The sequence below is a fragment of the Myxine glutinosa genome, chromosome 13 (assembly GCF_964187855.1).
Source record: "Myxine glutinosa chromosome 13, kmMyxGlut1.1, whole genome shotgun sequence".
Classification (NCBI taxonomy): Eukaryota; Metazoa; Chordata; class Myxini; order Myxiniformes; family Myxinidae; genus Myxine; species Myxine glutinosa.
In genome coordinates, this window is record NC_136273.1 from 6,458,750 (window position 1) to 6,482,517 (window position 23,768).

General features: G+C 44.9%; 1 protein-coding gene across 2 annotated transcripts in view; it reads right to left on the reverse strand.

The window, feature by feature from the left end:
- Nucleotides 1-19,239, reverse strand: part of LOC137438536 (unconventional myosin-XVI) — a 367,125-nt gene extending 347,886 nt beyond the window's left edge. Inside the window, exon 1 of one of the 2 annotated variants that reach the window (XM_068133664.2) lies at nucleotides 18,972-19,239. Coding sequence is in view for 1 of the 2 variants with exons in the window: in XM_068133663.2 (XP_067989764.2) it covers nucleotides 2,803-2,827 (25 nt within the window). In the remaining variant the exon portion in view is untranslated. Of the gene's footprint in view, nucleotides 1-2,802; nucleotides 2,928-18,971 lie in introns of those variants that run through there. The other variant, XM_068133663.2, reaches the window with a different exon arrangement.
- Between the last annotated feature and the right edge of the window lie 4,529 nt (nucleotides 19,240-23,768).

The window sequence follows — 23,768 nt, forward strand, 5'->3', positions numbered from 1 at the left end:
AGGACTCACCACAACACAGAGCAGTGGCTCACAGCCGCCATGACGCCACACCCAAAACGCAACAGCCGGCAGGGGGCGACAGAAAGAGAGACACACAGAGAGACACACAGAGACACACAGAGACAGAGACAGAGAGGCAGGCAGCTGCTGTCTACCGAGCACAGGAATGGGGTACTGCATGACACGATATGAAGTCATTGGCAAAAAGGAAGAGAGGGGGTCTCCAGACCATCATCAAGCTCATGTATATCGATGAGGAAGAAGACGGGGCCCAAAATGCTCCCTTGAGGAATGCCAGCCTCCACTGTGCAAGGGGATGAGAGGGTTCCATTGATTGCAACACGTTAACTGTGTGAGTAGAGGAAGTCAGGAATGAAGGTGGGTTTCTGTGCCACAGGTAGAGAGCTTGGCAAGCAAAGCAGGATGCCAGACTGCAATGAATCTCTGAGATATGTTCAGGAAGACGGTTCTACCCTCTTGTTTAATATTGAGGATGAGCAGGATTTGAGACACATGGGCACTGATGTCATTTGAGCCCATCGGCGAAAGCAGGGTCAAACCATAATAATAATAATAACCATTCCTTTCACGCTGTGAAGTGCATAGGATTGCCGAGGCAGTTTCATTTGGCCATTGGGCACAAATCTGGATGGATCGCCACTCCGATGCAGGATACTGGAATGGTAAGCTGCTACTCATTTTGTGGACCTCGGAAGGATGACAGGTTAAGTCAACCCACCTGCATGTTACGGTGTTATTTCAACGGAACGACAGGGCCTCAACCTGAAGACCCTATGATCTTAAGCCAACCACCTTGAACGCAGGGTCTAGGCCAGATAGAACTGTCTCTATCATTTCAGGGTCCAATACTCATTGGGTATGCTCAGGTACGATAGGGAAATTCCGAGATGAATTGGGCACACGAGATTATTCCACACAATGCTTCCACACAATGTTTTTACACTCCTCTTCCCCACACAATGTTTTCATTATTTGTTTGATTTCTAATTCGTCCCCAATTTTCTCTTCCTCCTCTTGCTGTGCTTCAGCTTATACCCAGTTTGTCCACGCACCTATTGTCCCTCGATCTGTGGTTGGTGTATTTCCCATCTTTTCGCAATGTTCTCCTTCTTCTGTTACGTCCTGGTCTGTTCTGTGTTCTAAATTTTCCATGAGCACAAATTTTGTATGGAAAAAATAAAAATAAAAAAACCTGCTCCATCTCCACCTCCACCCCACGGCACTGCTACATCCAACACACTTCACCTCCAACCTGCTTCATTTGCAACTCTACCACACTGCACCTCCATCTCCAACCTGCTCCAGCTCCAGCTCCACCACAATGCACCTCTACATCCAACACACTTCACCTCCAACCTGCTTCATTTGCAACTCTACCACACTGCACCTCCATCTCCAACCTGCTCCAGCTCCAGTTCCACCACAATGCACCTCTATATCCAACACACTGCACCTCCATCTCCAACCTGCTCCAGCTTCAGTTCCACCACAATGCACCTCTATATCCAACACACTTCACCTCCATCTCCAAACTGCTCCATCTCCACCACACTGCACCTCTACATCCAATACACCACCTCCATCTCCAACCTGCTCCATCTCCAACCTGCTCCATCTCCACCTGCACATCCAACCCGTTCCATCTCTATATTCACATCCACATCCAGCACACCCCACCTCCACCTCCACCCTGCTCCATCTCCACATCCACATCCAGCACACCCCACCTCCACCTCCACCCTGCTCCATCTCCACATCCACATTCAGCACACCTCACCTCCACCTCCACCCTACTCCATCTCCACATCCACATCCAGCACACCCCACCTCCACATCCACCCTGCTCGATATCTAGATCCACCCTGCTCGATCTCCACATCCTATCCATTCCACATCCATGTCCAGCACACCCCACCTCTACATCCGTCTACCACTGTCTCCAACCCACTCCATATCCACATACACCTCCAATCCGCTCCACCTCCACCTTTAACCTGCTCCGCCTCCAGATGATTCTGCTGCCCAATGCCTGTCTGGTAACAATCATACCCCAAAAGGATAATTTAATGCAACATTTCATTGATTAACGTACCTCTATCCATCAATAAAAAGTGGTGGGAAAAAGATCGTGAAAGCAGCAATGTTAATAATGAAATAAACCCAGGTTCATTGACGATGCAGTGACTGAACAAAGGTTTGCTACCGATGAGAGTATCAGGGAAGCGCAAAACCTCCTTATGTTAATAGAGGCAAAACAAGTGATGCAGAAACGCTTCCATCAAATGCCAGATCAAAAGGTGTTTGTTTAACTACTAGTGAAGTTCATCAACAAGCAGAAAGAGCACAAACGAAAATGCAACAAGGCCACATGTGTGCCTGGCATACTGACTGCTCCCTCTGCGCCTCTTTTCTGGCACGGTTCCATCTTTGTGACGTCTGCAGAGTAAACGCTACAAGGCAGTTGGAAGGAAATGCAGCTGTTGTGAAACGATTTAATTGGTGACAGTTAGGATGTGGATTGTAACGATAACCCCGACTACCACAAGAAACAGGTAAACCACAAGAAACAGGTAAACCACAAGTGGGAAGTTATACAAGTTGTAAGAATAAATTACCCAGTAAACTCCAAGGATTTTAGAGGTTCTTTTTTCATTATATGTACTGTATGTATAACTATAGTGATAAAAAATATATTATTGATGTAAAACATATAGTGAAAAATAAAAACTTGGTATTTCTTTGACTACTGTATCTTATGCACATCCAAAATTATGCACTCACCAAACTCTCCTCCTATGGTATCCATGAAAATCTCCACTCATGGCTTGCGGACTTCCTCTCTAGTCGTAGGCAACGTGTGGCCCTGAATGGGTTTCTCTCATCTCCCCTTCTTGTTCAGGCTGGAGTTCCCCAAGGCAGTGTTCTGGGCCCTGTGCTTTTTCTGGTCTTCATCAATGATCTCTCCGACTCTCTGGAAAATCCTCTCTATCTCTTTGCTGATGACTCCACTCTCTGTCGCTCCATTCCTCTTCCCTCAGATCGGCAGTCTGCAGCCTCCTCGCTCTCTGCAGACCTGGACAAAATCACAGACTGGGCAAACAAGTGGAACATGTCTTTCAATCCTGACAAATCTCACACTCTCACTTCGTCTCTCCGAAAGGATCGACTGGACAACCCTCCCATCTACTTTCTCAACAATCCTCTCCAAGAAGTTCTGTCGCTCAAGCTTTTGGGTCTCACTATCTGCCATGATCTTTCTTGGGAAAACCACATTTCCAAGCTGGCCTCCAAAGCCAGTCGCCGACTGGGCATCCTCCGTCGTGCGAAGTCCTTCCTTGGCACACCTGAGCTCCTCACCACGTACAAGGCTTTCATCCACAGCTCAATGGAATACTGTTCCCCCCTCTGGGCTGGTGCTCCTGCCTCACACCTATCTCGGCTTCACGCTGTTGAGGCCAAAGCTTTCAGAATCATTGGAATCTCCCGCGATGAAGTTAACTCCGAGGGCCTTTCACTCACTCACCGCAGGCAGGTTGGTGGTCTTTCTGTCTTCTACCGACTCCTCTCCGGCCTTGCTCCCCCAGCTCTCTCAGTGCTCTGTCCCCCCCAATATTCCTTCAGGTCGCACAAGATCTGCATGCAACCCTCTTATGGTTAAACTGCCAAAATCAAGACTCTCTGCTCACCTTCACTCTTTCATTCCTCTTTTCTCCCGCCTCTGGAACAAACTCCCCCACTCCCTTCAATCCCAGTCCTTCCCTTCATTTCTTTAAAACAGCTGTTCACCACCATCTCTTATCCTCCCCCATCCAAAACTTTGATCTTTTCTACCCCCGCTAATTCACCCCATAGTCCTTGCAGTGTTCATATGTTTTATACCTCTCCCACCTCCCCCCAAGTCCTCCCGATGTCCCTGCTCTCAAATGTTGTGTTTGTGTCCTTCCCCCTCTCTCCCCATCCTGTCTGCCACTCCCCTTGTTTTTTGTGTTTTGTGTGTCGGTTTGACTTTTTGTGTGATTAATGTTAGCTCTTTCACGAGCCTCGATCTTGTATACAAAAAAAAAAACCCAAAAAAAAAAAACCGTGCGTTCTGAATGCCCCTCATCGGTTTCCATCCGCAAAACGTCAACAAGAAACAGATCCTCGCCAGGATGTGTTTGTGTGTTTATTATCTGCTGTATTTGTGTGATTTATTGACGACATCGATTTATGTTCAATCCAATATTGCTGCTGAACCACGTGACCGATGACGTCATCAATTTAATTATTCCATACAATTTTTGTATCGATCATGCTCAATAAATTTCAAACTGATCGGATCAAGCGTTCTACTTGTCGAATTATGATGTCATAATGAAGGCACCAATGATATCATCATGAATATGTTGTTCCCCATGGTAGTACTTGACAAGGAGCCATGTTTCGATTTTTTTCCGTGAGGCACTTTCGGAGATATGGAGGTGCAAAGTTTTTCGGTTTTCCAAGATGGCGCCCATAGCACGTGACCTATGACGTCATAATTATTAATAAAAAAGCTACAGGAGGAGGTGCTACTATGGTGAAAAATTCTTGGCAATTACAGACCAACGGTTGCAGAGAAAAGTATACTCACATTCTGTGCGGACAGACAGACAAATGAAAAATCACTCATAGAGCGACACTTGGCAAAACAGAACAAAGTGGAATGGCACTCAGTAGAGCATCCTTTTGACCTCACAAATAATTAGTGGTTGGATTCAGTGACCTGATATGCAAATCGTCTTCAAAGTTTAAGTTAATCGGATGAAAATTGACAATTTTAGAAATTTTCCCTATGTTGACCTTTTGGCCTATGTTGAACTTATGACCTATGTTAACTTCAAAATAATTGGTGGTTGGTTTCAGTTCGCTGATATGCAAATCCTATTCACATTTCAAGTCAATCGGATGAAAATTGAGGATTTAAGAGATTTGGAAAAAAGTGGTTGAACTTTGGTCTATGTTGACCTTTTGGCCTACGCTGATCTCCAAAATAGTTGGTGGTTGAATTCAATTAGTTGATATGAAAGTCCTATTCAAATTTCAAGTCAATCGGATGAAAATTTAGGATTTTAGAAATTTGAAAAAAGTGGTTGACCTTTGGCCTATGTTGACCTTTTGACCTCAAAAATATAAAGGATTTTGTCGGACCACGAACTCTGCCATTTGGTGAAGTTTTGTGAAGATCGGTTTAAAATTGTGACCTGTACGCAAATATAAGTGAGCGGACAGATAAACAAACACAAATAGGAGTGATCAACATACTTGTCAAAAATGTTTGTTTTTTTTACCAAGTAGCAAACGGCCTCAAATCAGAACTCAGACCTCAGACCGACTGGACAACCCTCCCATCCACTTTCTGAATAATCCTCTCCAAGAAGCTCTGTCACTCAAGCTTTTGGGTCTCACTATCTGCCATGATCTTTCCTGGGAAAACCACATTTCAAATCTGGCCTCCAAAGCCAGTCGCCGACTGGGCATCCTCCGTCGTGCGAAGTCCTTCCTTGGCACACCTGAGCTCCTCACCACATACAAGGCTTTCATCCGCAGCTCAATGGAATACTGCTCTCCCCTCTGGGCTGGTGCTCCTGCCTCACACCTAGCTCGCCTTCGCGCTGTTGAAACCAAAACGTTCAGAATCATTGGAATCTCCCGCGATGAAGCTAACTCCATGGGCCTTTCACTCACTCACCGCAGGCAGGTAGGTGGTCTTTCCGTCTTCTACCGACTCCTCTCTGCCCTTGCCCCCCCAGCTCTCTCTGGGCTCTGTCCCCCAAATATGCCTACAGGTCGCACAAGATCTGCCTGCAACCCTCTTATGGTTAAACTGCCAAAATCAAGACTCTCTGCTCACCTTCACTCCTTCATTCCTCTTTTCTCCCGCCTCTGGAACACACTCCCTCACTCTCTTCAATCCCACTCCACCCTCCAGGTCTTTAAAACAGCTGTTCACCACCATCTCTTATCTTCCCCCATCCAAAACCTTGATCTTTTCTACGCCTGCTAATTTCACCCCAAATCCACTTTTTTGAAATACCAACTTCTGTCCTGGAAGTCCTTGGTGTCCTTGTGTTTTATACTTCTCCCACCTCCCCCCCCCCCTTCCCACGCCTCCTCCCCCCAAGCCCTCTCCCTCCCACACATCTCCCTGCTCTCAAATGTTGTGTTTGTGTGTCTCCCCTTCTCTCCCCATCTTGTCTTCCGCTCCCTCTTTTTATATATTTTGTTTGTCTGGTTGATTTGTTTGTGAAATAAATGCCAGCTCTTTCACGAGCCTCGATTCAGTATACAAAAAAAAGAAGAAAAAAAAAGAAATACTCTCCTCTGGCAAGGGTCACTCGTAAATGGGGGAATGGAATAGGCCGAAGCACCAGGTCTGTTGCTTTCACATCGCATGCGGGTCGGTGGTCTCTCTTTTTCCTACCGTCTATTCTCCGACATTGCTCCCTGCGCCCTCTGTCTTCCCAGAAACTCCATCATGCGCACGTTCTTCCAGTAATCCCCTCCTCATTAAACTTCCAGAGTCCACGCTGACTGCACACCTTACCTCTTTCATACCTCATTTCTCCCGTCTATATGTAACCGCCTTCCAGAGGTTGGCCCATCTCACGCTTCCAGCAAGCAATGCAACACCACCTCATGTCATCTCCCATCCTGACCCATGATTTTTATTACCCCCACTAACCAATCCTAAACCAGCTCTCTGCTGATTTCACTGGTTCCTCCCCTTCTCCGTGCCACTCTTCATTTGCTGTTCGTTTATCCCCTGCCGGTTGTGCGTGAGTGTCGCCACACTACTCGCACGACCAATTTAGCCTTGCAGACTCCAGGAGAGACAGACGTGATGGGGCACCAGCCCATAGTGGAGAGCAGTAATCCATTGAGCTACAGACAAAGTCATGGTAGACTGTGGGTAGATTGGATTTTCAGAGGAAAGAGTTAGATTGATGGAGGATTCAAGCCTGCGGCTCACTTTGGAGTCCAGCTTTCCTATGCGGTCGGCTCTGGAAAGGCTGAAGCTGAGGCCTAGAATTTCAAGAAATTGTACGCCAGCCCCACTGTCGATTTCACCTTGCTCTTCCATGAGCCTCGCTCCTTCAGAAATTTTTTGTTAAAAAGGCCTGGAATTTTCACAGTCTAGAATAGAGATACCCTTGCAGAGAAGAGAAAGCCAAAAGGTCACATGATACAAGTACATTTTAATAGGGACGTGATGGAAGGCATGCACCGATTACAATGCAGACCTCCAGGTATATCTTCATGGAAATGTTAGACGTTCTTGGATTTGCAGTAACATCTGAGGATCATCTGTTGTATGAAATTAAATGTCTGAAATCTTACTTGACCTCTTTCTTTATTAAACTCATATCAGTAACAAAATAGATAACTAACTAAATATGGGCCACAGTGCACGAAACAGAGCGGGCTCACTTGAGTCCAAAACAGTGGTAACTGTGGGTGTAAAGAGGAGTCCAAAACAGAGGTAAATGTGGATGTAAAGAGGAGTCCAAAAACAGGTAAATGTGGATGTAAAGAGGGGCTCAAAAACAAGTAAATGTGGATGTAAAGAGGAGTCCAAAACAGTGGTAACTGTGGGTGTAAAGAGGAGTCCAAAAACAGAGGTAAATGTGGATGTAAAGACGAGTCCAAAAACAGGTAAATGTGGATGTAAAGAGGGGTTCAAAAACAAGTAAATGTGGATGGAAAGAGGAGTCCAAAAACAGAGGTAAATGTGGATGTAAATAGGAGTCCAAAAACAAGTAAATGTGGATGTAAATCAGAGTCCAAAAACAGAGGTAAATGTGGATGTAAAGCGGAGTCCAAAAACAGAGATAAATGTGGATGTAAATCAGAGTCCAAAAACAGAGATAAATGTGGATGTAAAGAGGAGTCCAAAAACAGAGATAAATGTGGAAGTATCTCGGAGTCCAAAAACAGAGATAAATGTGGATGTAACTAGGAGTCCAAAAACAGAGATAAATGTGGATGTAAATCAGAGTCCAAAAACAGGTAAATATGGATGTAAATATGAGTCCAAAAACAAGTAAATGTGGATGTAAAGAGGAGTCCAAAAACAGAGATAAATGTGGATGTAAATAGGAGTCCAAAAACAAGTAAATGTGGATGTAAATCAGAGTCCAAAAACAGAGGTAAATGTGGATGTAAAGAGGAGTCCAAAAACAAGTAAATGTGGATGTAAAGAGGAGTCCAAAAACAGAGATGAATGTGGAAGTAAATCAGAGTCCAAAAACAAGTAAATGTGGATGTAAAGTGGAGTCCAAAAACAGAGATAAATGTGCATGTAAGGAGGAGTCCAAAAACAGAGATAAATGTTGATGTAAATCAGAGTCCAAAAACAGGTAAATGTGGATGTAAAGAGGAGTCCAAAATCGGGTAAATGTGGATGTAAATAGGAGTCCAAAAACAGGTAAATGTGGATGTAAATAGGAGACCAAAAACAGGTAAATGTGGATGTAAATAGGAGTGCAAAAACAGGTAAATATGGATGTAAATAGGAGTCCAAAAACAGAGATAAATGTGGATGTAAATCAGAGTCCAAAAACAGGTAAATGTGGATGTAAATAGGAGTCCAAAAACAGGTAAATGTGGATGTAAATAGGAGACCAAAAACAGGTAAATGTGGATGTAAATAGGAGTCCAAAAACAGGTAAATATGGATGTAAATAGGAGTCCAAAAACATGTAAATGTGGATGTAAAGAGGAGTCCAAAAACAGAGATAAATGTGGATGTAAATCAGAGTCCAAAAACAAGTAAATGTGGATGTAAATCGGAGTCCAAAAACAGAGATAAATGTGGATGTAAATCAGAGTCCAAAAACAGAGGTAAATGTGGATGTAAAGAGGAGTCCAAAAACAGAGATAAATGTGGATGTAAATCAGAGTCCAAAAACAGAGGTAAATGTGGATGAAAAGAGGAGTCCAAAAACAGAGATAAATGTGGATGTAAATCAGAGTCCAAAAACAGGTAAATGTGGATGCAAAGAGGAGTCCAAAAACAGGTAAATGTGGATGTAAATAGGAGTCCAAAAACAGGTAAATGTGGATGTAAAGAGGAGTCCAAAAACAGAGATAAATGTGGATGTAACTAGGAGTCCAAAAACAGAGATAAATGTGGATGTAAAGAAGAGTCCAAAAACAGAGATAAATGTGGATGTAAATCAGAGTCCAAAAACAAGTAAATGTGGATGTAAAGTGGAGTCCAAAAACAGGTAAATGTGGATGTAAATAAGAGTCCAAAAACAGGTAAATGTGGATGTAAATAGGAGACCAAAAACAGGTAAATGTGGATGTAAATAGGAGTCCAAAAACAGGTAAATGTGGATGTAAATAAGAGTCCAAAAACAGGTAAATGTGGATGTAAATAGGAGACCAAAAACAGGTAAATGTGGATGTAACGAGGAGTCCAAAAACAGGTAAATGTGGATGTAAATAAGAGTCCAAAAACAGGTAAATGTGGATGTAAATAGGAGACCAAAAACAGGTAAATGTGGATGTAAATAGGAGTCCAAAAACAGGTAAATATGGATGTAAATAGGAGTCCAAAAACAGGTAAATGTGGATGTAAAGAGGAGTCCAAAAACAGAGATAAATGTGGATGTAAATCAGAGTCCAAAAACAAGTAAATGTGGATGTAAAGCGGAGTCCAAAAACAGAGATAAATGTGGATGTAAATCAGAGTCCAAAAACAGGTAAATGTGGATGTAAAGAGGAGTCCAAAAACAGAGGTAAATGTGGATGTAAAGAGGAGTCCAAAAACAAGTAAATGTGGATGTAAAGAGGAGTCCAAAAACAGAGATAAATGTGGATGTAAATCAGAGTCCAAAAACAGGTAAATGTGGATGTAAAGAGGAGTCCAAAAACAGAGGTAAATGTGGATGTAAAGAGGAGTCCAAAAACAAGTAAATGTGGATGTAAATCAGAGTCCAAAAACAAGTAAATGTGGATGTAAAGCAGAGTCCAAAAACAGAGATAAATGTGGATGTAAATCAGAGTCCAAAAACAAGTAAATGTGGATGTAAAGCGGAGTCCAAAAACAGAGATAAATGTGGATGTAAATCAGAGTCCAAAAACAGAGGTAAATGTGGATGTAAAGAGGAGTCCAAAAACAGAGATAAATGTGGATGTAAATCAGAGTCCAAAAACAGGTAAATGTGGATGTAAATAGGAGACCAAAAACAGGTAAATGTGGACGTAAATAGGAGTCCAAAAACAGGTAAATATGGATGTAAATAGGAGTCCAAAAACAGGTAAATGTGGATGTAAATCAGAGTCCAAAAACAAGTAAATGTGGATGTAAAGCGGAGTCCAAAAACAGAGATAAATGTGGATGTAAATCAGAGTCCAAAAACAGAGGTAAATGTGGATGTAAAGAGGAGTCCAAAAACAGAGATAAATGTGGATGTAAATCAGAGTCCAAAAACAGGTAAATGTGGATGTAAAGAGGAGTCCAAAAACAGAGGTAAATGTGGATGTAAAGGGGAGTCCAAAAACAAGTAAATGTGGATGTAAAGAGGAGTCGAAAAACAGAGATAAATGTGGATGTAAATCAGAGTCCAAAAACAAGTAAATGTGGATGTAAAGCGGAGTCCAAAAACAGAGATAAATGTGGATGTAAATCAGAGTACAAAAACAGAGGTAAATGTGGATGTAAAGAGGAGTCCAAAAACAGAGATAAATGTGGATGTAAATCAGAGTCCAAAAACAGGTAAATGTGGATGTAAAGAGGAGTCCAAAAACAGGTAAATGTGGATGTAAATAGGAGACCAAAAACAGGTAAATGTGGATGTAAATAGGAGTCCAAAAACAGGTAAATATGGATGTAAATAGGAGTCCAAAAACAGAGGTAAATGTGGATGTAAATAGGATTCCAAAAAAAGGGTAAATGTTGATATAAATAGGAGACCAAAAACAGGTAAATGTGGATGTAAATAGGAGTCCAAAAACAGGTAAATGTGGATGTAAATAGGAGACCAAAAACAGGTAAATGTGGATGTAAATAGGAGTCCAAAAACAGAGATAAATGTGGATGTAACTAGGAGCCCCAAAACAGAGGTAAATGTAGATGTAAAGAGGAGTCCAAAAACAGTGGTAAATGTGGATGTAAAGAGGAGTCCAAAAACAGAGATAAATTTGGATGTAAAAAGGAGTCCAAAAACAGAGATAAATGTGGATGTAACTAGGAGTCTAAAAACAGGTAAATGTGGATGTGAAGAGGAGTCCAAAAACAGTGGTAAATGTGGATGTAAATCAGAGTCCAAAAACAGAGGTAAATGTGGATGTAAAGAGGAGTCCAAAAACAAGTAAATGTGGATGTAAAGAGGAGTCCAAAAACAGAGATAAATGTGGATGTAAATCAGAGTCCAAAAACAAGTAAATGTGGATGTAAAGTGGAGTCCAAAAACAGGTAAATGTGGATGTAAATAAGAGTCCAAAAACAGGTAAATGTGGATGTAACGAGGAGTCCAAAAACAGGTAAATGTGGATGTAAATAAGAGTCCAAAAACAGGTAAATGTGGATGTAAATAGGAGACCAAAAACAGGTAAATGTGGATGTAAATAGGAGTCCAAAAACAGGTAAATATGGATGTAAATAGGAGTCCAAAAACAGGTAAATGTGGATGTAAAGAGGAGTCCAAAAACAGAGATAAATGTGGATGTAAATAGGAGTCCAAAAACAGGTAAATGTGGACGTAAAGGAGTCCAAAAACAGAGATAAATGTGGATGTAACTAGGAGCCCAAAAACAGAGGTAAATGTAGATGTAAAGAGGAGTCCAAAAACAGTGCTAAATGTGGATGTAAAGAGGAGTCAAAAAACAGAGATAAATGTGGATGTAAAAAGGAGTCCAAAAACAGAGATAAATGTGGATGTAAATCAGAGTCCAAAAACAAGTAAATGTGGATGTAAAGAGGAGTCCAAAAACAGTGCTAAATGTGGATGTAAAGAGGAGTCCAAAAACAGAGATAAATGTGGATGTAAATAGGAGACCAAAAACAGGTAAATGTGGATGTAACGAGGAGTCCAAAAACAGGTAAATGTGGATGTAAATAGGAGTCCAAAAACAGGTAAATATGGATGTAAATAGGAGTCCAAAAACAGGTAAATGTGGATGTAAAGAGGAATCCAAAAACAGAGATAAATGTGGATGTAAATCAGAGTCCAAAAACAAGTAAATGTGGATGTAAAGCGGAGTCCAAAAACAAGTAAATGTGGATGTAAAGTGGAGTCCAAAAACAGGTAAATGTGGATGTAAATAAGAGTCCAAAAACAGGTAAATGTGGATGTAAATAGGAGACCAAAAACAGGTAAATGTGGATGTAAATAGGAGTCCAAAAACAGGTAAATGTGGATGTAAATAAGAGTCCAAAAACAGGTAAATGTGGATGTAAATAGGAGACCAAAAACAGGTAAATGTGGATGTAACGAGGAGTCCAAAAACAGGTAAATGTGGATGTAAATAAGAGTCCAAAAACAGGTAAATGTGGATGTAAATAGGAGACCAAAACCAGGTAAATGTGGATGTAAATCAGAGTCCAAAAACAAGTAAATGTGGATGTAAAGCGGAGTCCAAAAACAGAGATAAATGTGGATGTAAATCAGAGTCCAAAAACAGGTAAATGTGGATGTAAAGAGGAGTCCAAAAACAGAGGTAAATGTGGATGTAAAGAGGAGTCCAAAAACAAGTAAATGTGGATGTAAAGAGGAGTCCAAAAACAGAGATAAATGTGGATGTAAATCAGAGTCCAAAAACAGGTAAATGTGGATGTAAAGAGGAGTCCAAAAACAGAGGTAAATGTGGATGTAAAGAGGAGTCCAAAAACAAGTAAATGTGGATGTAAATCAGAGTCCAAAAACAAGTAAATGTGGATGTAAAGCAGAGTCCAAAAACAGAGATAAATGTGGATGTAAATCAGAGTCCAAAAACAGAGGTAAATGTGGATGCAAAGAGGAGTCCAAAAACAGAGATAAATGTGGATGTAAATCAGAGTCCAAAAACAGGTAAATGTGGATGTAAAGAGGAGTCAAAAAACAGGTAAATGTGGATGTAAATAGGAGTCCAAAAACAGGTAAATGTGGATGTAAATAGGAGACCAAAAACAGGTAAATGTGGACGTAAATAGGAGTCCAAAAACAGGTAAATATGGATGTAAATAGGAGTCCAAAAACAGGTAAATGTGGATGTAAATCAGAGTCCAAAAACAAGTAAATGTGGATGTAAAGCGGAGTCCAAAAACAGAGATAAATGTGGATGTAAATCAGAGTCCAAAAACAGAGGTAGATGTGGATGTAAAGAGGAGTCCAAAAACAGAGATAAATGTGGATGTAAATCAGAGTCCAAAAACAGGTAAATGTGGATGTAAAGAGGAGTCCAAAAACAGAGGTAAATGTGGATGTAAAGAGGAGTCCAAAAACAAGTAAATGTGGATGTAAAGAGGAGTCGAAAAACAGAGATAAATGTGGATGTAAATCAGAGTCCAAAAACAAGTAAATGTGGATGTAAAGCGGAGTCCAAAAACAGAGATAAATGTGGATGTAAATCAGAGTACAAAAACAGAGGTAAATGTGGATGTAAAGAGGAGTCCAAAAACAGAGATAAATGTGGATGTAAATCAGAGTCCAAAAACAGGTAAATGTGGATGTAAAGAGGAGTCCAAAAACAGGTAAATGTGGATGTAAATAGGAGACCAAAAACAGGTAAATGTGGATGTAAATAGGAGTCCAAAAACAGGTAAATATGGATGTAAATAGGAGTCCAAAAACAGAGGTAAATGTGGATGTAAATAGGATTCCAAAAAAAGGGTAAATGTTGATGTAAATAGGAGACCAAAAACAGGTAAATGTGGATGTAAATAGGAGTCCAAAAACAGGTAAATGTGGATGTAAATAGGAGACCAAAAACAGGTAAATGTGGATGTAAATAGGAGTCCAAAAACAGAGATAAATGTGGATGTAACTAGGAGCCCCAAAACAGAGGTAAATGTAGATGTAAAGAGGAGTCCAAAAACAGTGGTAAATGTGGATGTAAAGAGGAGTCCAAAAACAGAGATAAATTTGGATGTAAAAAGGAGTCCAAAAACAGAGATAAATGTGGATGTAACTAGGAGTCTAAAAACAGGTAAATGTGGATGTGAAGAGGAGTCCAAAAACAGTGGTAAATGTGGATGTAAATCAGAGTCCAAAAACAGAGGTAAATGTGGATGTAAATAGGAGTCCAAAAACAGGTAAATGTGGATGTAAATAGGATTCAAAAAAAAGGGTAAATGTGGATGTAAATAGGAGACCAAAAACAGGTAAATGTGGATGTAAATAGGAGTCCAAAAACAGGTAAATGTGGATGTAAATAGGAGACCAAAAACAGGTAAATGTGGATGTAAATAGGAGTCCAAAAACAGAGATAAATGTGGATGTAACTAGGAGTCTAAAAACAGGTAAATGTGGATGTAAAGAGGAGTCCAAAAACAGTGGTAATTGTGGATGCAAAGAGGACTCCAAAAACAGGTAAATGTGGATGTAAAGAGGAGTCTAAAAACAGAGATAAATGTGAATGTAAAGAGGAGTCCAAAACAGAGATAAATGTGGATGTAAATAGGAGTCCAAAAACAAGTAAATGTGGATGTAAAGAGGAGTCCAAAAACAGAGATAAATGTGGATGTAAATCAGAGTCCAAAAACAAGTAAATGTGGATGTAAAGCAGAGTCCAAAAACAGAGATAAATGTGGATGTAAATCAGAGTCCAAAAACAGAGGTAAATGTGGATGTAAAGAGGAGTCCAAAACAAGTAAATGTGGATGTAAAGAGGAGTCCAAAAACAGAGATAAATGTGGATGTAAATCAGAGTCCAAAAACAAGTAAATGTGGATGTAAAGTGGAGTCCAAAAACAGGTAAATGTGGATGTAAATAAGAGTCCAAAAACAGGTAAATGTGGATGTAACGAGGAGTCCAAAAACAGGTAAATGTGGATGTAAATAAGAGTCCAAAAACAGGTAAATGTGGATGTAAATAGGAGACCAAAAACAGGTAAATGTGGATGTAAATAGGAGTCCAAAAACAGGTAAATATGGATGTAAATAGGAGTCCAAAAACAGGTAAATGTGGATGTAAAGAGGAGTCCAAAAACAGAGATAAATGTGGATGTAAATCAGAGTCCAAAAACAAGTAAATGTGGATGTAAAGCGGAGTCCAAAAACAGAGATAAATGTGGATGTAAATCAGAGTCCAAAAACAGTGGTAAATGTGGATGTAAAGGGGAGTCCAAAAACAGAGGTAAATGTGGATGTAAATAGGAGTCTAAAAACAGGTAAATGTGGATGTAAAGAGGAGTCCAAAAACAGGTAAATGTGGATGTAAAGAGGAGTCCAAAAACAGGTAAATGTGGATGTAAAGAGGCATCCAAAAACAAGTAAATGTGGATGTAAAGAGGAGTCCAAAAACAGGTAAATGTGGATGTAAAGAGGCATCCAAAAACAAGTAAATGTGGATGTAAAGAGGAGTCCACAAACAGATGTAAATGTGGATGTAAAGAGGCGTCCAAAAACAGGTAAATGTGGATGTAAAGAGGAGTCCACAAACAGGTAAATGTGGATGTAAAGAGGCATCCAAAAACAAGTAAATGTGGATGTAAAGAGGAGTCCACAAACAGATGTAAATGTGGATGTAAAGAGGCGTCCAAAAACAGGTAAATGTGGATGTAAAGAGGAGTCCACAAACAGATGTAAATGTGGATGTAAAGAGGAGTCCAAAAACAGAGGTAAATGTCGATGTAAAGAGGAGTCTAAAAACAGGTAAATGTCGATGTAAAGAGTTGTCTAAAAACAGGTAAATGTCGATGTAAAGAGGAACACAAGTCAAACACACTGTCTATGTGTGGCAGGTTAGGACTTGTCGGAGGAACACGACTCGTCTGCCACACCCTCCAACCACGCAACCCTTTGTCACCTTTCCACACCCACAACGATCCTCCCACCATTCACTTTGCCAATTTATAGCCCGCCCACACGTCGGCCCTGCCCACCTGGCAGGAATACAGTGGCACAGGTGACAAACTCAACGAGAAATCACAACAAAATGCTTTGAAGTGGAAATAACCATATTCATAAATATTGAACATCAGTCAACATTTATGATAACAAAGAGTACCCGGCACTGCTCTGGGGGGGTGGGGGGGGGGGGGTACCCGGCACTGCTCTGGGGGGTGGGGGGGTGGGTACCCGGCACTGCTCTGGGGGGGTACCCGGCACTGCCCTGGGGGGGTGGGGGGTGGGTACCCGGCACTGCTCTGGGGGGGCGGGGGTGGGGGGGGGGTACCCAGCACTGCTCTGGGGGGGGGGGTCGGCACTGCTCTGGGAGGGGGGGGTGGGTACCCGGCACTGCTCTGGGAGGGGGGGTGGGTACCCGGCACTGCTCGGGGGGGGGGGTACCCGGCACTGGTCTGGGAGGGGGGGTGAGTACCCGGCACTGCTCTGGGAGGGGGGAGTGGGTACCCGACACTGCTCTGGGGTACCTGGCACTGCTCTGGGAGGTGGCAGTGGGTACCCGGCACTGCTCTGCGAGGGAGGGGGTGGGCACCCGGCACTGCTCTGCGAGGGAGGGGTTGGGCACCCGGCACTGCTCTGGAAGGGTGGGAGCGAGGGAGTGGGTACCCAGCATTGCCCGGAGAGGGGAGAGGGAGTGGGTAACCGGCACTGCCCAGAGGGGGGAGGAGCGGGTACCCCGCACTGCCCTGGATTGGGGGTGGGGGGAGGGAATGGATGGGACACCCGGCACTACCTGCCTGTTCTTCTCAGTGGTGACTTCGGAACATGTTGGACATTGAAAGCTATGGAGTTATTGTTCTTATGCTGGTTACCTTTTACCTGTGGGCCGGCAGCAGCACTGCCTGACCCCATATCCCAATATACACTTTATATCGGCCTTTGGTGGCATGAACTCCGGGGGGCCAGTATCAACATGAGCTCCAGTGTCCAGCATCAACATGAGCTCCAGGGGCCCAGTATCAACATGAGCTCCAGTGTCCAGCTTCAACATGAGCTCCAGGGGCCCAGCATGAACATGAGCTCCAGGAACCCAATATCAATATGAGCTCCAGGTACCCAACATCAAAATGACCTCTAGTGTCCAGCATCAACACGAGCTGCAGGAGCCCATTATCAATATGAGTTTCAGGAGCGCAGCGTAAACATGAGCTCCAGGGGCCCAGCATAAACATGACCTCCAGGGGCCCAGCATAAACATGAGCACCAGTGTCCAGCATCAATAAGAGCTCCAGTGTCCAGCATCAATAATAGCTCTGGGTACCCAGCATCAAATTGAGCTCCAGGAGCCCAGTATCAACATGAGCTCCAGGGGCCCAGTATCAACATGAGCTCCAGGGGCCCAGCATAAACATGAGCTCCAGTGTCCAGCTTCAATATGAATGCCAGTGTCCAGCTTCAACATGAGCTCCAGTGTCCAGCTTCAACATGAGCTCCAGTGTCCAGCATCAAAATGAGCTCCAGGAGCCCAGTATCAATATAAGCTCCAGCGGCCGAGTATCAACATGAGCTTCAGGGGCCCAGTGTCAACATGAGCTCCAGTGTCCAGCATCAAAATGAGCTCCAGGAGCCCAGTATCAACATGAGCTCCAGGGGCCCAGTATCAACATGAGCTTCAGTGTCCAGCATCAACATGAGCGCCAGTGTCCATCTTCAAAATGAGCTCCAGTGTCCAGCATCAATAAGAGTTCTGGGTACCCAGCATCAAATTGGGCTCCAGGAGCCCAGTATCAACATGAGATCCAGGGGCCCAGTATCAACAAGAGCTACAGTGTCCAGTATCAACATGAGCTCCGGGGGCCCAGTATCAACATGAGCTTCAGGACCCCAGTACATGTATCAATGTGAGCTCCAGGAGACCAGTATCAACATGAGCTCCAGGGCCCCAGTATCAACATGAGCTCCAGGGCCCCAGTATCAACATGAGCTTCAGGGCCCCAGTATCAACATGAGCTCCAGGAGCCCAGTATCAACATGAGCTCCAGTGCCCCAGTATCAAAATGAGCTCCGGGGGCCCAGTTTCAACATGAGCTTCAGGGCCCCAGTATCAACATGAGCTCCAGGAGCCCAGTATCAACATGAGCTCCAGTGCCCCAGTATCAAAATGAGCTCCAGGAGACCAGTTTCAACATGAGCTCCAGGAGCCCAGTATCAACATGAGCTCCAGGGGCGCAGTATCAACATGAACTCCAGAGCCCCCAGTATCAACATGATTTTCAGGGCCCAGTATCAACATGAGCTCCAGGAGCCCAGTATCAACATGAGCTCCAGGGGCCCAGTATCAAAATGGCTCTGAGGGCCCAGTATCAACATGAGCTCCAGGGCCCCCAGTATCAACATGATTTTCAGGGCCCCAGTATCAACATGAGCTCCAGGGGCCCAGTATCAAAATGGCTCTGGGGACCCAGTATCAACATGAGCTCCAGGGCTCCAGTGTCAATATGAGCTCCAGGAGCTCAGTATCAACATGAGCTCCAGGGCCCCAGTATCAACATGAGCTCCAGGGCCCCAGTATCAACATGAGCTCCAGGGCCCAGTATCAACATGAGCTCCAGGGCCCCAGTATCAACATGAGCTCCAGGGCCCCAGTATCAACATGAGCTCCAGGGCCCAGTATCAACATGAGCTCCAGGGCCCAGTATCAACATGAGCTCCAGGGCCCCAGTATCAACATGAGCTCTGGGTACCCAACATCTTTCTGCTGGTGGTAGTAAGTGATCTCAGCCTTAGCCTCAGTTGCAGCAAAAACTTCAATGTAACTCTGATCAAAGACTCAGGACAATCTTCAACTTCAGAAATAACTCACCCAGTCACAGGACAAACTCTCATTGTGTAAATCACAGGAATTGAGACAAATAAAAAATGTACATGTCCACTCACCGAGTGCCCGACTCTCCCTCACCGAACTCTCCCTCACCGATATCTCCCTCACCGATCTCTCCCTCACCGAACTCTCCCTCACCGATCTCTCCCTCCCCTCACCGATCTCTCCTTCACCGAACTCTCCCTCACCAAACTCTCCCTCACCGTATTCTGCAGCCGATCAGAGGGGATTGATTACCAAAGTTTATTTTCTTACTTTACCCGGATCACCCACACACCTGTACCGCTTCCTGTGCCAAGGTGGCCGTTCCCACGCTCTGCCCCATCTGAGTTCCTGATTCCTGTCTTGAGGCCTCCCCTTCCAGCCGCTTTGCCTCGCCCTGACAGCCCGACCCCTCCCATACCTCTTTCACGGTCGTTCTGAAACGTCCCATCTCCTTCCATCCTACACCAGGCACACCTGTCCGTGCTACTTCATCCATCCCTGTTTGATGCTAACTCGATAAAGTCGGTGAGCAGATCTGCAGTCAGTTTTGAATAGGGGAAAACGTTCGTTCGTAATTCCTCATTTTACCCATAGTCATGACGATGTTACTTTTATCGAATGTAAGATGATGTTCCATTCCTATATTGTGATGGTTGACTTATGGTAAAACACCTGACATGAGTGAAAATAACCACCTGTATATACATATATATATATATATATATATATATATATATATATATATATATATATATATATATATATATAATATACGTATATATATATATATATATATATATATATATATATATATATATATATATATATATATATATACACAAAGAATTAAGTTAAGCACCCCTACACAACGAATTAAGGTAAGCACCCCCTAATATATATTCTTTGTGTATATGTATACATTGGCATATATTCTAAGGTATGTGAGATCAAATAATGATTGGTATGACAATAACCTGCCACAGCAACGCATACGACGGCTTACAGGGTCTATGAGACGTAGGGTTGAGTCAGTGATCCGATCACGTGGGTCCTACACACGTTATTGACGCAAAGATCGCTAGAGGTCTTCTCAGAACAATGACTGTACGTTAGAAAACATAAACGTCATCCACACTGTCCGTGATGGACCTATAGCTCCATACTTAAATTGAGGTGAAAATATGCCTAAAATTCCCAAAAAATTTCACCTTAAATTATTCAGAATAAAATATTGAAAACGGCATGATTGTTATGTTTTTATGTGACCATAATATCACTTCTCCAGAAAATATAGCAATATCATGGGTATATTACACTGTTTTGACGACAACAAACTTGTAATGTGCGAGGTTGTAAAAAAACGGGGGGGGGGGGTGCTTAACTTAATTCTTTGTGTATATATATATATATATATATATATATATATATATATATATATATATATATATATATATATATATATATATATATGTAGCGGCTACCGCTGGGTTTACACAATCGCCTTGCACCTACCAAGGACGCGGAGCGACCACCATGCCGGGCTCGTCCAGGACGCCCGGGCAGGCCCGCGCTCAACTTGCCAGGCCTCGGCCGGGACGCCCGGGCATGCCTGGGCACGCCCGGCCACGCCCGCTCTCGACTTGCCAGGCCGTGTCCGGGACGCCCGGGCATGCCCGGGCATGCCCGCCCTCGACTTGCCAGGCCGCGGCCAGGACGCCCGGCCACGCCCCTCTCGCCTTTCCCGGGCAAACGCTCTGGGATAATGTGTGTATATACAGGGTGATTGAAAAGTAACTCCCTATTTTAAAATACTTATAATTTATTTCTTAACTATAATTTTTACAAGAAATGGATATAAGAAGAAAGCGTATAGCATGACGTTTTATTTAAAATTTGATATGGGCACCAGAATTCGCCACCAGCTTCTCAAGCCGCCCGGGAACCGCATCAACTGATTTCACCAGGAACTCTTGTGGGATGGAAGACATAACTTCTCGTATTCGCCCTTCAAGTTCTTCCAAAGTCGTTGGTTTGGTACAGTAGACTTGCACTTTTACCCAACCCCAAAGAAAAAAGTCACATGGTGTTAAGTCAGGGCTCCTGGCTGGCCACTCATACGGACCAAGACGACCCATCCATCTCCCAGGGAAGTGGGCATTCAGCCATTCACGAACAACAATAGCAAAATGTGGAGGAGCGCCATCTTGCATGAAAATCAAATCTTCAACATTCTCCGAAGCACTGATAATTGGCCAGATTTCGTCTTGCAGCATGGTGAGGTACCTTTTGGCATTCATGGTATCGCGAAGAATTAAGGGACCTACAATCCTTTCCGAAGTCATTCCACACCACACCGTTACCTTGGGCCGATATTGCGTTTTTTCAGAAATAACACGAGGATCTTCTCCTGCCCAGTAATAGCAGTTGTGACGGTTCACAAACTCACCGATGTGAAATACCGCTTCATCAGACCAGAGGATATTTTTAAAGAGATCAGACCAATCTTCATACCACTAGCTGGGCACGCTCCTGCAGGGTAAGACGTCCAGCCATGTTTGTAGGGCTTCCGAATTTCAAACAAAAAATAATCTGAAAAAAAACCAACAGAGATTAAATTCTCATACATTAAGGAACAAACACTAAAAATTTGAGAAACATATTACAATAAATAAATAATTTCTAAATATTTTAAAATAGGGAGTTACTTTTCAATCAGCCTGTATATTGCTGCCCGATAAACGGGCTTTTGGAGAGTACCCGAGTTGTTTTGTGACAATAAAGAAACTCGGACGAATTCCAGCTTTTTGTCGCGTCCATTCTTCCGACTACGTGGGAGCACAGCTCCTTCATTGGTGACCTACCGACATGGACACGGCAGTTGCCCTTAAACTGCCTACCTTCTGGGAGGCTCACGCGGCGTCCGTCCGGACGGCACTTCCTGTGCGACACCGGCGCCAAACTGAGCGTCATACCCGCCTCCGATCAGGACAGGCAGTTCGCGGTTTGCGGCCCCTCCTTGGTTGCGGCCAACGGATCGGCCATCCGCACCTTCGGCCCGCGCAACGTCACCCTCTGCTTCGGCGGCCAACGCTTTACTTGGACGTTTGTAACCGCAAACGTGCCCATGGCTCTGCTAGGCGCCGACTTCCTCTGCGCACACGGACTGCTGGTGGACGTCCAACGGCGTCGCCTCATCAACGCCGAGACCTTCAGCTCCCTGGTATGCACATTGAGCAGCTCCGCTCCGACCGAGCTGGCATGCGCCCTCCCGGCGGCGAACGAGTTTGCTCGCCTGCTCACGGAGTTCCCGGCCCTCATGCGGCCGACGTTTTTGGCCGTCGCAGTACGACATGGGATCGAGCACCACATACCAACCACGGGCCCGCTGGTCTACGCCAGAGCCCGCCGCCTCGACCCAGCCAAGCTCGCCGTGGCCAAAGCCGAGTTCGACGCTTTGGAACACCTCGGCATCGTGCGGCGCTCCGATAGCGCGTGGGCTTCGCCACTACACATCGTCCCAAAACCAGGGGGCGGCTGGCGCCCATGTGGTGACTACCGCCGCCTTAACGACGCTACCACCCCCGACAGGTATCCGATCCCGCACATCCAAGACTTCTCCGCCCGTCTGGCAGGACGGGTCATTTTTTCAAAAATCGATCTCATACGGGGATATCACCAGGTACCTGTCAGGGCGGCCGACGTCCCTAAAACGGCCGTCATCATGCCGTTCGGCTTATTCGAATTCCTATGGATGCCGTTTGGCCTCAAGAACGCGGCTCAGGCATTCCAGCGCTTGATGGACGGCGTGCTGCGTGACCTGCCGTTCCTCTTCGTTTACCTGGACGACATCCTCGTCGCCAGCACGTCCCGGGCCGAGCACCTCCTCCACCTCCGAACACTGTTCGGGCACCTCAGCGAGCACGGCCTCATCGTCAACCCGGCCAAATGCCACTTCGGCACGACGGCCGTTGATTTTTTGGGCCACCACATCACCAAGAACGGGGCCGTGCCGCTGCCAACCAAGGTCGAGGCCATCACCACGTTTCCGCGTCCCCGCTCCATAAAGGCCCTGCAAGAATTCCTGGGAATGGTGAATTTCTATCACCACTTCGTGCCCCGCGCTGCTCAACTCATGCGGCCCCTCTAGGAAGCCCTCCGGGGCAAGCCGGCCAAGCACGACATCGTCTGGTCCGCAGCAATGGACGCGGCCTTCCAAAGCTCAAAGCGGGCCCTCGCTGACGCAACACTGCTCGCTCACCCGGTGCTCAACGCTCCCATCGCCCTCACCACGGATGCCTCCGACTACGCGGTGGGCGCCGTACATGAGCAATGGGTGAACGGGGTTTGGCAGCCACTCGCTTTTTTCAGCCGGCAGCTCCGACCGAACGAGCTCAAATATAGCATGTTTGACCGTGAGCTCCTCGGTCTACACCTGGCCGTTCGCCATTTCCGCCACCTCCTGGAGGGCCGACCCTTCACGGCGTTCGTCGACCACAAGCCGTTGGTTTACGCAATGGCCAAGGTCACGGAGCCGTGGTCGGCCCGTCAACAGCGCCACCTCTCCGCCGTGTCGGAGTTTACCACGGACATCCGGCACGTCACCGGCAAAAACAACGCCGTGGCGGACGGTCTTTCTCGGGACAGCGCGAACGCGGTCCACCTCGGCGTGGACTTCGCGCTTATGGCGGCGGACCAAACCACCGACACCATGGTGCAAGCCCTCCGGGCGGCGGACACGGGCCTCCGCCTGGCCGCCATCCCCTTCGCGGACACTGTCCTGCTCTGCGACGTCTCCCAAGGCCAGCCTCGTCCCATCGTGCCCGTTACCTGGCAATGCCGCAGCTTCGCCTCCCTCCACGGCCTTTCCC